The sequence below is a fragment of the Schistocerca serialis genome, chromosome 5 (assembly GCF_023864345.2).
Source record: "Schistocerca serialis cubense isolate TAMUIC-IGC-003099 chromosome 5, iqSchSeri2.2, whole genome shotgun sequence".
NCBI classification, from domain to species: domain Eukaryota; kingdom Metazoa; phylum Arthropoda; class Insecta; order Orthoptera; family Acrididae; genus Schistocerca; species Schistocerca serialis.
Genome location: NC_064642.1, coordinates 37,921,084 through 37,935,742, shown reverse-complemented (window position 1 = coordinate 37,935,742; position 14,659 = coordinate 37,921,084). Strand labels below are relative to the sequence as shown.

The 14,659-nt window shown below is 39.6% G+C and overlaps 1 protein-coding gene across 1 annotated transcript in view; it reads left to right on the top strand.

Annotated features, from left to right (window-relative positions):
* LOC126482306 (FAS-associated factor 2) overlaps window positions 1–14,659 on the top strand; it is a 117,475-nt gene that overhangs the window by 34,150 nt on the left and 68,666 nt on the right. The window contains exon 2 of the mRNA XM_050106338.1: window positions 9,592–9,925. Coding sequence (XP_049962295.1) covers window positions 9,592–9,925 — 334 coding nt within the window. The remainder of the gene's footprint in view (window positions 1–9,591; window positions 9,926–14,659) is intronic.

The following is a 14,659-nucleotide window of genomic DNA, read 5'->3' as shown; positions in this document are numbered from 1 at the left end:
GCTACTCACTGTAAACTGACGTGTTGAGTTACAGACAGCACAGTGAATAGACTGTTCCACATTGAGCTTTTGGTGAAAGCCTACTTCTGAAAACAAGACACACACACATTCATGGAAGCAAGCACACCTCGCACACAGATGACCACTATCTCTGGTCTCTGTGGCCAGAATACATCCTGTTGAATAAAAGTAAGTAGCCGTCCAAATTGGGGTGGGGAAGGGGGGAGGGATAGCAGGATATGGGTGGAAGGGGGAGGGTGGGGGAAGAGTGTTGTCTGGTGAAGTGTGCAGGGACTAGCCGGCAGCAGGACAGGACTCCCATGTGCAGAGTTTGGAAGCCGTGGGTGAAGGAGGAAAGGGAAAAAAGGGAGCAGAAAGAACAGGAGTGGAGAAGGGGGAAAATTTGTTGGGTGCCTTGGCAGAGTGTCAGTGAGCAGTGCATAATGAGGGAAAGGGGAAGTGAGTTGGGAGGAAATGATAGGACAGACTGGGGGGAAACTGTTGGGTGAAGAGCATGGGGACAGTAGGTTATCGTAGGTTGAGGCTGGAATTATTGTGGGAACAGAGAATCTGTTGTAAGGATAGCTCCCTCTGCGCAATTCAGAAAAGTTGGTGATAGAGGGGAGGATGACTGAGGTTGTAAAACAGCCATTGAAATCGAGCATGTTATGTTCAGCTGCATGTCGTGCCACAGAATGGCGTACTTTGCTCTTGCCTGCAGTTTTGTGGTGGCCATTCATCCTTGTGGATACCTGTGTGTTAGTCATACCAATATGAAAAGTTTGTCATTGATTGGAGCGGAGCTGGTAGATGACACGGGTGCTTTGACAGGTGGCCTGGCCTCTGATGATGTAGGACACGCCTGTGACAGGACTGAAATGGGTAATGTTGGGTGGGTGGATTGGGCAGACTTGGCACCAGGGTCTTCCACAAGAATGTAATGCCTGTGGCTATGGGTTGGGATTGCCAGTGGCATATAGGCATGGACTAGGATGTTGTGGAGTTTGTGGGTGACAGAACTTGGGTAGGATGTCATTTCAGAGTGTGATGATAAATAATCAAAGCCCTGATGAAGGATTTTGTTCAGTTGTTCCAGTCCAGGGTGATATTGGCTAACGAAGGTGGTGCTCCTTTGTAGCTGTTCCTTGAGGGTGGTGGCAGGATTGGGGAAATCTGTTTGCAGACTAGGGTTGGGGTATAGTGCCTGTCTATGACAGCCTTTGTGAGATCTTAAGCATATTGGGAAAGGGAGTTCTTTTCATTGCAGATATGCTGTCCACAGGTGACCAAGTTGTATGGAAGGGATCGTAACTGTCGAAATGCAGGTACTGTTGGTGGTTGATGGGTTTAACGTGGACAGAGGTGTGGATGGAGCCATCAAAGAGGAGGAGGTCAGTGTCTTAAGCAACCCTGCTTGCCACTTTCCGGGATATTGACCTCTTCATTGAAGAATATGTTTTAGTTAGAAGTTCATAAAAGTAATTCACAAACGAATGCTGTACTCTTCTGTGATGGTGTTGGAGTGGATGGTGCCATCTTACCTAGATGTCCAACTGATACTGACTGAATAAACCAAGACAAACCACTGTGGTAGTACAAGAATGTTGCACTACATAATTATTAAAATGTGAGTAATCCATGGTGTCTTTGTAGACCCTGGTCTAATCTCTGTTAGATTTGAGGGAAAACAGCTTTCAAATAAGGTAAGGACACTATTAATAAAGTCTTGTGTTTTTCATTCATTCCATGAGCACTATTGAAATAAGAGCTAATTTAGTTAATATCACATTTTAGACTAGCGCATGTACTTCTTATCTAATCTACCTGTTGAAGGTTTCGTTTTTCTAAACGTAATTACATCGAAAAGGAAGTATTTCGTAAAGGCTGTCAGTCGTGAGTTTGTTTACATACTTAGGCGTAAATTTCGTACGAGCGTAGAGATTTGTTTTTGACTAGACTTAGCACTTCAAAATTAAATTACTTCGTGTCTCTCATCCAGAATTTGTGTGGTTAATTAAAAGTTTCTGAAGCAAGTTTATAAGTTTCTTTACATAGTGTTTAGTTACGTATTAGTACAGGTTACAAAACTATTGTGTTGTTGAAGTTATTTTCTGCTTTTGTGTTACGTTTGACTATCAAACCATGTGTGACAAGTGTGGTGGTTGCCGTAGAAATTTGAAATAGGGGGTGTTCTGTATAGACTGTAGGTTGTGGTCTCATTGGGGCAAGTGCAGCGGAGAGGAAACGAGGGTAGATAATGAGGCTCTTCCATGGCATTGTACATTATGTAGAAAGGACAGAAAAATCGCAGAACAGGGGGCAAAGATTTGTGCCATTAAGGCTGAATTAGAATCGCGAATTTGGAATTATGTAAGCTAAGGGAGTAAAAGGACTCTGGGCGCAGGGAAAGGGTAGCAAGCAAAGGGCGAAAAAGGGAAACAATTGATAAAACTTCTGAAATTCAGTTAGCAAATCAGTTTGGCTTGCTATCTGAAGTAGTGGGGGAAGGGCCTCATCCAGATGTAGTCGAAAGTAGGTTGAAACAGAATACTAGCTTAAAGAAAAAAGACAGCTTGAGATCAAACCAGAATAGGAAAAGAAGAATTCTGCTTATAGGTAGCAGTCATGAGAGGGGTGTGGGCCCACAGCTTCAAGAGAAATTAGGGACAGTGTACCAGGTCACAAGTTTAGTGAAACCAAGTGCTAGCCTCAGCCAGGTGACAGAAAACTTAGGTCAGCTATGCAGGGACTTTTAGAAGGAAGATCAGGTAATTATAGTTGGGGAAGCAGGAAACAGCCTGTCTATGAATCCAAGATATAGTATTAGGAGTGATCTGGATAAAATAGGAGCAGAAACTGGGCACACGAATATGAGGTTTGTGGAGGTCTTTCAGCACCATGATCAGCCCTGGGTAACCACTGCTGTAAGGCGTGTTAACACTGAGCTGAACGGGATGCTCCATACACCGGCAAAGTCTCACATGAGTGTTGTTCCAGTTCATGCTATTGGTAGGTGGGGTTACACTACACATGGCCTGCACCTTAATAGGAAGGGGAAAGATAGGTTAGTTTCTCTATTAGCAGATACTGTAAGGGGGCCACAGTCACACAAGGGGTGATCCCTGTGTTTATTGGGACCAGGCAGACAGCAGACATGTTTTTTAGGTTAAAGCCAAATTCCAGACAGACAACAGCCAAGGAAAATAGAAGAAAAGATACTTCATGCACAGCAAATAGGGATAAAGTTAAGGGTGGTATCAACTTACTTCACCAAAGTATCAGGGGAATAAAAAATAAAGCAGATGAGCTGATAATGTGTTTAGATGATCTCAGAAATAAGAATGAGATTGATATACTTTGTCTGTCTGAGCACCATGTAACTGTGGGGATGGAAAATATCAGTATAAATGGGTATAATTTAGCATCTTACACTTGTATATCTAGTATGGATAAAGGAGGAGTTGCCATTTTCATAAAACAAGGGTATAAATACAGAACTGTTGAAGTAAGCAAATTTTGTGTTGATCAGCACTTTGAGGTTTGTGCATGTGAACTTTAGCTAGATAATGTTGTGTTGATATTAGCAACAGTGTACAGGTCTCCACTACGAGACTGGGAGCTATTCATAAAAAAAGTTTGACTCCCTATTATGCTGTCTGTCAGACAAAAAGAAGAAGTTATTAATCTGTGGTGATTTCAATGTTAACTTTCTAAGCAATTTTGATAGGAAAAGTGAACTAGAAGTGTTGTTAACAACATATAAATTAGAATCAGTGATCGATTTCCCTACACGTATAGCTCAGGATAGGAGTACTCTAACAGATAATGTATTTCTACAGAAAGAGGATGTAGAACACACACAAGCTTTACCTGTGATAAATGGGTTATCTGACCACGATGCACAACTGATTAACTTACAAAACCTAACAGGGTGTACACTTCAGAAACCATTAAGTAAAAGTATGAGGGTGCTCAGCCTGGTATCTATAGATCACTTCAGAGAAAGTTTAGGAAAGGGGAAGATGTATATAATGAGCCAAATTCTAATGATAAACTCAGCATATTTCTTGATAAATTTATATCCCTTTTTGAACATTGTTTTCCAAAGAAAATTACTAAATGTAACATCACAAACTTTTCAAAGGAACCTTGGAGTACTACAGGTATTAAAGTGTCTTCAGAAAGAAAAAGAAGACTGTATGAGACAGCAAGAACTAGTAAAGATTCAGAAGTAGTTTTACACTGTAAAAATTATTGTAACATACTGAGAAAAGTTGTAAGGAAATAAAGAAATATGTATGTTAGAGAAGAAATTAACAACTCCAGCAATAAAATCAAATCAATATGGAATGTTGTTAGAAGGGAGACAGGAAAAGTAACCACTGGGGTAGGTAGTATTACTGTTAAAGAGAATGAGACCATCTTAACCAACAGTACACAGGTAGCCAATGTATTTAACAATCACTTCTTAAGTGTAGGAGAAAAAATTGGTGAGAATAGTTCAAAAGAAAAAGCCAGGCAGTACATAGAAGAGGCAGTTTTGAAAAATTTTAGTCAGATTAAGTTTCATCTAACGACCTCTTGTGAAATAAGGAAAATTATTAAATCTTTGAAAAATAAATGTTCTGTTGGAGTAGATGACATCTCCAACAAGTTATTAAAACAATGTGGAGCAATTACAGCTGATGTTTTGAGTCACATATGTAATGCATCACTGACTCGTATTTTTCCAGACAGGTTAAAATATGCCATTGTCAGGCCTCTCTACAGAAAGGAGGAAACCACAGACGTCAATAATTACCGGCCCGTATCCTTGCTTACAGCATTTTCAAAAATCTACGAGAAAGTAATGTACTCAACTGTGGTTAGCCATCTCAACAGTAATGGGATACTTAGTAAATCACAGTTCGGATTTCAGAAATGCTATTCCATTGAGACAGCAATATACAATTTCACTGTCCACATAATAGAATCTTTAAGTAGTAAAATGTCACCAGTAGGAATATTCTGTGACTTATCCAAAGCATTTGATTGTGTGAACCATGACATTATGTTAGAGAAATTACAATTTTATGGCATAAATGGAACAGCATATGAGTGGTTTAAGTCATATCTGTAAAACAGGAAGCAAAAAGTCTCTTTATATGAGTCAAGTGATTCAAAGGAGTTTGCCACTTCACCTAACTGGGGTGAAATTACATTAGGTGTTCCACAAGGTTCGATCATGGGTCCCCTCCTGTTCTTGATATATGTGAATGACCTCCCTTCTTATGTGAAACAAGATGCTCAACTGGCACTGTTTGCTAATGATACGAGCATAATTATTAATCCAGTAAAAGAAAATCCAATAGAAAATGATACAAATAAGGTCTTTGGAAAAGTTATTAATTGGTTTTCTGCGAATGGGCTTGCTCTGAACTTTGAAAAAACACAGTACATTCAATTTTCTGCTGCAAAAAGTATAATTCCTTCAATAAACATAACACATCAAAAGAAGTCAGTAGCCAGGGTACAGCATACTAAGTTTTTGGGTGTAAATATAGATGAGAATCTTAATTGGAAAATTCATATTTTGGGTCTCCTAAAGCGACTAGGTTCAGCAACTTTTGCAATCAGAATAATTGCCGATTTTGAGGGTGTAGAAATTAGTAAGCTAACATACTTTGCATGCTTCCACTCTCTGATGTCATACGGAATAATATTCTGGGGCAACTCAACATTTAGGCAAATGATATTCATTGCTCAAAAGAAAGTAGTTAGAATAATGTGTGAGGTTCATAGTCGCACATCTTGTAGGCATCTGTTTAAAAGGTTAGGAATTCTTACAACTGCTTCACAGTACATTTACTCAGTAATGAAATTTATTCTCAACGACATGGACAAGTTTAAAATCATGATTATAATACCAGAAAAAAGAAAGACCTACACTGTCCTTTACTTAACCTATCTTTGGCACAGTAAGGGGTAAAATATGCTACTATAAAACTTTTTGATAAATTACCAGATGAAATAAAATATCTGACAGACAGCAGTAATAGCTTCAAAAACAAATTGAAATCATACCTCCTTGACAACTCCTTCTATACCATAGATGAATTCTTGAATACAAGTAAATAAATCTGGAGCTATAATATATGCATTTTGTGCCATTTAAGGGAATGGGATAGATAATAGAAATATTTAGGTATAACACTATAATGTAAACAAAAAAAAAGAAAAAAAACTTGTTTCCTGTGCGCATTTCTTGTGCATTTGACACGTTCCACATCATAACGGTTTTCCATGCTATTGATCAATGGAACACGTAACCAACTAACTAACTACACTTCTCCAGTTCATGTCTTTGAGCAGCTTGTAAGCTGCATATCGTATGTGTCGATAGTCCACCATTAGTGTCATATTTGTTTGTTTGCTGCATGATTGGAGGTGTTTGTCACTAAAGTATAGTATCTATTAATATATCTCTATCTTCAAACTTGATGGATTTTGATAGCTAAATGTTATCAGTGAAAGAATGTACTGTGAAGCTGTGATTATTTTTCTCAATCCCTTTAACTGATGCTTGCTCGAAGTATATGAATGAACCCCACACACAACTTTCTTTTGTACAGTGTAGCTTTTATCTAAGTAAAAGTTACCACAAAATATTATCCAGTATGACCTCACAAATTAAAATTTGTGTATCAGTGTCGCTACTGTTGATACTCCTAAGGCTGATAATTTATTCTAATGCCAACTGTAGCTGTACATTACATTGTAGTTGCACAACCCCCTCCCCCCAGTCTTTCTCAAACATTTTGATACTGTGCCATATCTTTTCCAGATGCTGTTAGATCCTTGTTACATGCTAACCTCCCTTTCCCACAGTGCTGTAGCTATGTATGCAAATGCAACCTGAGTGCTACAGATGTATTTAGACACTGTCACTTTGGTACCTTCATGCGGTGGATGTCTTGGCATGCGTACATGTATTTTTGTCCCATTGTTTTATACGCATTCTCCTGTATCTCTTCAAAGTTTAGGTTGTTTAGTTGGAGTTTTTGTGGACATCTGATTTTGTTATTTAATCTTTGTCTACACACCTGGAGAACACTAAATTTTGCTGACAGAGTGGGCTAAGCATCGTATTTATGTAGAGGAAGAAGTCCAAAAGACAGTAAGAATCATAGCAAGATTAATATTTCCATATTAAAAATTGCAGTGACTCTCCTACAGCATCTCAAAAAAACAATCCCAAACCGTTTACTTCAGAACTTCAAATCCACCATTGTATTCAAGACTGAGAACTTTCCTAGCTCTCAGATGAATCCTGCTTGATGACACTGCAGCTCAACTAGGATGAGGTCTTTTGTCAGATGAAGTCTGTTAGGGTAGGGGGGGGGGTGAAGAGTTGGGTGAGAGGGGGAAGGGTTGCGGAGGGGGGGGGGGGGGGCTGACAGAGGCAGCAAACACAGGTGATAGTGTCGTCTTGGCCACAGGCAGGGGGAGTTCTGCACAGTGCGTAGTGACTGACTTGCAGAAGTGGAGCTTAACAGTGTAAGAGGGACAGGATGAGGGTGCAGGATGAGTGAAATTGGGGTTGTGGGGCAAGGGTTGTAGTGGAGCACTGTGGAAATTGAGGCTAAGAGGATTACACAATCGTAGGATGTGTTGCAGAGACAACTCCTCTATACATAAGTTGTAAATGATGGTGGTGTTAGGAAGAATCCAGATGGCACAGGTTTCGAAGCAACCATTCAAATCAAGCACATTATGTTGGGTCTTGAGTAGGATGTTCTGGGTGAATCAATTGGACAAGTTTTGCACACAAGGATCTTCCACAGGAATATGACCTGTGTGAGAAGAGGGTGGAGTAGGTGTGGAGTAAGATGGACTTTACACCAATTAAAATTACTTCATGATTGATGGAATGCAGTGGCAGGAAGCAATGCTGCCAGTGTAAAAGCCAGCCTTACTTCACAAGGCACTGTACATACTTACAAAACAGGAAATACGTCTAGCACGTGATGCTTGAGAAAGAACTGCGACTGGATGGCGGCTCACTGAAACTTCAGTCGCAGAGTAATTTTAATCAGAATGTTGGATATTGTGTAGATTGGGTGTTCCTGTGACAGATCTACCTGATAACTCTTTGGAATCAAAAGAATCTAAAAGAGTTGGTGAAATTCACTTTAGCAACACATTTATTGGCAGAAAAGTTATTTTTGTCCATTAAAACATGCATTTGTTGATTTGACTTCCATACACAAATGTCTAGTAGGTAATGGTCTCTCTAATGATGATTCAGTACAAAACCTGGTGATATTTTTATTAAAGAAGTCAACCAATTTTATTAATATACGATGGCAGATACGCAATTGAAGAATTCTCTGTTGTCAAAGCAGAAAGAGTATTGGTATTTGTTACAACTAACTCATTTTTCATACCATTATATATATAACTAAAATCATTACATGTATCAGAATAATGATATTTTAGTGTCATTGGAAAAATTATCAACGATTTTGAACTTTCTCATTTGAAGAATGTTATGATTTTCTTATTTCAGCAGGAAATGCGAGTGATATTGTGGTTGCTTCTGTGTTATGCTGCCCTGCAAAAATTCTCTCACTGACTAATAAAAAGCAGTTATTACAGATATTTGCTATATTTGAATTGTCTTTTGTAGAGCTCCTATTCTCTTTAATAAAAGTACGTAATTTTTCAGATGAAAAGGCTTGCAGATCAAAATATCTGTCTTGCTTTCTAGAACACTTGATTATCTGGTATTGCATGTTCATCAAAATACTGTTGTCTTTATTGTGGCAAAATAGGCACAGAAAAATCATAGAAACCTTATCTTTCATTTTCTAAAATTGACATAATGTTCCCCAAAGACTTTTTGAAAAATGTTGATACATAAAACTAGATTTTTCTCAATGGTATTTTAGTGCAGATAGTTAATGATGCAAGAACAAAAAGATTAAAAAATACAAAAAATTCAGAATCCCATATTTGCCATGTAAAATAATGCCTCATCGATTAAATGATGTTATAACTCGTGATTCACAGAGCAGACTCTTAAGAGTGGAAGAGTTTTAAGCTCACTTAAGTTCTATTGGGCCAGTCTTTAAACTTATTCTTTTGCTGTTATAATAAACATTCTACACATGCTTTTCCTGAATTCGTTACTCACTTTACTACACCAACTCTCTCATCCTCAGAGCCCTTCTCTTGTATTTCATTTCATCAATCTTATGTCTTCCATTGCACTTATTAGTGGTCATGTGTCTCCTGTTATTAATGTTGTTAACCTTTAGGTATTGCAGAAGATGGGTTTTATTTCTGTTTCTTAAAATGTGTGTTAAGCTGTTAGGTTTGAAATATTCTTAAAACATACACTAGAGAAATACTTTCATTGAACATAATATGTTGTAACATTTTCAAGTATGAGAACTATTTTTCTTGTATTTAAACATTTTTAAAACAGGAATTATCATTACCTTTATAATTTAATTTATACACTGACAGTTCCAAATTTAAAGTAAAAATCAGTGTATATTTATGTCATTATTACCAATTTTTGTGACTTGTAATGTTAATATGTTTCAGGATCTAACTGGAATTGAAGATATGTCTGTCTGCCGCGATGTGCTGCAACGACATGCTTGGGACTTAGAGGTGTCAGTACAGGAACAACTCAACATGCGTGAGGGCCGACCGTCGGTCTATTCTCGGGATAGGGAACCTCCAGACTTGGTGCAGTCTCCACCACCTGTCAATGAATCACGCATCAGTCAATTTTTCTTCTCAACACCTGCCCCTGCAAGAGGCAGTCGTGGCATTTTATCTTATATTGTCTCACTGTTCTTCAGAATATGCTATGATACAGTAGCAACCTTTTTGCGGTTTACATTTGGTTTTATAAGGCCCGATCCAAGGAGATGTAAGTACTTGTGTTTTGCTTTGTATTATGTTATAAAAAATTGATTGGTTTCAGCCGAGAAAGAGAGGGGGGGGGAGAGAGAGAGAGAGAGAGAGAGAGAGAGAGAGAGAGAGAGAAGAATGCGGAACTGGGGAGAACAACAGGAAGTAGTATGGGGTCCACAATAAAAAAACGGTAATAGAAAGAGGTCTGAGATAGGAATAAAGAGCTGAACATAATACATGGTGACATAAAGTCCAGGAACACTTTCAATTATTTACTGTACAAGAACCAAACATTGTACAGATGTCATACTTATGTCATTCTGAAGAGAAACCGTGAAAGTTGTTGGTTTTTTTCTTCTTCTTCTTTTTTTTATTTTTATTTTTTTTTTTTTTTTTTTTTTTTTAAGTACCGCCACAGCGTAGTTTGCTAATTTGCCGATAGTCCGCCCTAGTCGCAAACGTGGCGAGTTCAGGTGCGGAGCGCTCTTTCTCTGTGTTGGAGTGTGCTACAGCTGTTCAGTGGATGTTTAGACATAAGAATCGTAAGAAGCCACCAACAAGGAAGGCCATTTACCACTGGCACAACAAATTCGTTGCAGTGGGTTGCTTGTGCCTGGCAAAGAGAAGCGCATGTCCCAGTGTGACTGTAGTGAATTTAAAGCACGTACAAGAGACATTCATAAGGAGTCAAAAGGAATTGGTGCGTCGTGCATCCAGTGAACTCGAAGTGGCTCCATTGACAGTGTGGAAAGTCCTGCAACAGAAGCTGTCTATGAAACCTTTGAAATTGGAGCTAGTGCAGAAGCCCAATGACGATGACAAAGACAAGCGTTTTGAATTTTGTTCGCAGTTACAACAATTGAATGAGGATGGGGATGGTATCATTGATCGCTTAATTTTTAGTGACGAAGCCACTTTTCACACTAATGGGAAAGTGAACAGGTATAATTGTCGAATCTGGGATGCAAAGTATCAACATGAATGCATAGATTTTGAGTGTGATTCCCCGAAGGTAAATGTTTTTTGTGCCATGTCATGTAAAAGAACCATTCCTCTTCACCAAGAGTACTGTCACTGGATATTCCTACTTGGACACATTGCAGCAATGGCTGATGCCTCAAATGCAATCGGACTCTCCGTTCATCTTTCAACAGGATGGGGCTCCACCCTATTTTCATCGTGAAGTTCGTAGGTACCTGAACATGGAGCTGCTGCATCGATGCATCAGCCATGCTACAGAAGGGGATAGCTGTTTCGTGAAGTAGCCTCCCCGATCACCAGATCTTACTCCGCGCGACTCTTTTCTGTGGGGACACATTAAAGATCTGGTTTATATACCGCCTCTACCACGTGATGTAGCAGAGCTCCGGGAGAGAATACAGGAAGCGACTGCCACAATCAACGATGCCATGCTGGGACAGGTATGGCAAGAATTCGATTGCCATATTGACGTCTGCCGGGTTGCTCATAGTTCACATATCGAATGTTTGTAAAAAAAAAACTTTCAGAGCTTCTCTTGAAAATGCAATATGTATGACATCTGTACAATGTTTAGTTCTTGTGCAATAAATAATTGAAAGTGTTCCCAGACTTTATGTACACCCTGTACAATGGGAACAGAACACTTGGTAAATAATTTCTCAGGTATCCCTGAAATTGGAAAACTCCTACACAAAATCCTTCACATATCACCACAGTGATTTCCACGGCCTTCCCAGCATTTGGTGTAAATTTGGACAAAGTTATAGCATTCATATTCCAATCAGCCATAATCAGATTGTCAAGCCTGCCAAAAGACATTCCACGGCACATATCAGCCACCCCCTGTTGCAAATATTTCATACTCTTGTCAGTGACAACATCACATTTTGATAGCATCTAAATTGTAAATCTGCTTTGTTGCCTTAACAGTTATTTTGTGTGAGAGTGACTAGTTTTAAGAATAGCTAGTTTCAAGCTACCGCAAAGATTTGCCAAATATGCAGTGTTAGCACTACAAGTACGAGGTCTGTTCAAAAAATTCCGGAGAATTCGTAATTTCATGCCAGTGCTGTGTTGGAGCGAAATGCTGTTGGCATCCCTGCACACACGCCTGTGGTTAGTGTGTAACTTCAGAACTTTCATTGTTGTATGTCTGTTAGTTGTTGTTCAGTGCTGTCCTGAGGAGAACATTGTGTCACACAGTTTGGGAATTTCAAGATGACAGAGTTAGCGGAGTAAAGTGTCTGCATTAGATTTTGCATGAAACTTGAGAAAACTGGTACAGAGACACACCAAATCATGCAGGAAGCCTCCAGTGATGAGTGCTTAAGCTGTACTCAGTGTTACAAATGGGTCACATAGTTTAAAAATGGCTGGAGTGAAGTTAATGAGAACCCTCATTCAGGATGCCCTTCGAAGTCAGCCAATAATGCTCGTGTCTTGAACATCAGTGAAATTGTGTGTGCCAACCAAAGACCGACTGTCCAAGAGATTGCAGAACACTGTAACATTTCAGTTGGATCATGTCGTGTAATCCTGACACTGCATCTTCGAATGCATCATGTTGCTGCCAAGTTCATCCCATGGGTCATGAGTCAAGAGCAGAAAGACCTTCGCCTTGAAATCTTTCAAGAGATTTTGGATCGCACAAATGAGAATGAGATGTTCCTTAAGAGAATCATAACTGATTATGAGACATGGGGATGTTAAGGACCAAGGTTCAATCTTCACAGTTGGTTGGGAAAGGTCCTCCAAGGCCAAAACCTTGTCAGTTCAGGTCAAATGTTAAAGCCATGCTGTTGGTTTCCTTTGACTTTGAAGGATTAGTTCATCATGAATTTGTGCCACAGGGCAATCTGTTAATCAATGGTACTATTGGGATGTGTTGTGATGCCTGTGAGAAAATGTGAGAAGCAAACGTCCTTCATGACTCTTGCATCACAATAACACACTTGTGCAGTCATCCCTGTTGGTGCGTGACTGTTGCACAAAAAATGAAGTCACTGTGCTGCCTCATCCTTTGTACTCTCCAGACCTGGCCCCCTGCAGATTTTTTTTTCTTTTTTTTGTGATTATTATTTCCAATATCGAAAACCCCATTGAAAGGATGAAAATTTGCAATGATAGTTGAGATAAAAGAAAATTCAGAGACGGTGCTTCATGCAGCCCAGCAAGAGGCATACCAAGACTGCTTCCAGAAGTGGAAATGGCACTGACAGCAGTATATCAATAGTAGAGGAGACTATTTTGAAGGAGACCATAAGTAAAAGTTAAATGTAGAAAAATGTTATGGACGAAGTTCCAGAATTTATTGAACAGACCTCATATTTCATTTTTACTCACGTGAACCTCTTTATTGTACTTTTAACTGAAAGGATGATTAAATAATTATACTTACATGAATTAATACAGCCCAGTAATAGTTTCATATTGGCAATGATAGCAGCAACAATACCATAAGAGTGTAAGAGAGCAAGAGATCATTCCACACTACTACACAACTTTTTATAGTACTTTTAACTTTTACTCTCCTTTTCCTTTCTTTTCCTTCTTTAGTACGTTCTCCAGTAAATAGATGTTGATTTCTATCTTCAGGTCTGTAGTCCGACTGTGGGCATTTGTAAGCAGCTCAGTGGTTAATTGCTTTCAAAGTCCCACCAAAATTTCAACCTGGAAATGGGTCAAGAATGGAAAAAAACACAAAAATTGGGCCTTTTTTTGGGGGGTTTTCACTTATAACTCTGAAGTGATACAATTTTTGGAAAAGTTGACTATTTATGCAAATAAAAAGAATAAAATTTCCCACAGAATAGGTCTGAGTGGCTTTTTCATCTTACCAACCATAAGGCATGTAGCACATCTTCAAGTTAATGTAATTTCTAGCACCACCACCAAAACCCTATATATATATATATATATATATATATAAAAAAACAAAGATGAGGTGACTTACCAAACAAAAGCGCTGGCAGGTCGATAGACACACAAACAAACACAAACATACACACAAAATTCAAGCTTTCGCAACAAACTGTTGCCTCATCAGGAAAGAGGGAAGGAGAGGGGAAGACGAAAGGAAGTGGGTTTTAAGGGAGAGGGTAAGGAGTCATTCCAATCCCGGGAGCGGAAAGACTTACCACAAAAGTGCCCCACTTGTGACAGGATACTTTCCGGGACTGGACCAGACTCTGAATGTGGCTCTCCAGCAGGGATACGACTTCCTCAAATCCTGCCCTGAAATGAGATCCATCCTTCATGAAATCCTCCCCACTCCACCAAGAGTGTCTTTCCGCCGTCCACCTAACCTTCGTAACCTGTTAGTTCATCCCTATGAAATCCCCAAACCACCTTCCCTACCCTCTGGCTCCTATCCTTGTAACCGCCCCCGATGCAAAACCTGTCCCATGCACCCTCCCACCACCACCTACTCCAGTCCTGTAACCCGGAAGGTGTACACGATCAGAGGCAGAGCCACGTGTGAAAGCACCCACGTGATTTACCAACTGACCTGCCTACACTGTGATGCATTCTATGTGGGAATGACCAGCAACAAACTGTCCATTCGCATGAATGGACACAGGCAGACAGTGTTTGTTGGTAATGAGGATCACCCTGTGGCTAAACATGCCTTGGTGCACAGCCAGCACATCTTGGCACAGTGTTACACCGTCTGGGTTATCTGGATACTTCCCACCAACACCAACCTATCCGAACTCCGGAGATGGGAACTTGCCCTTCAGTATATCCTCTCTTCTCGTCATCCGCCAGG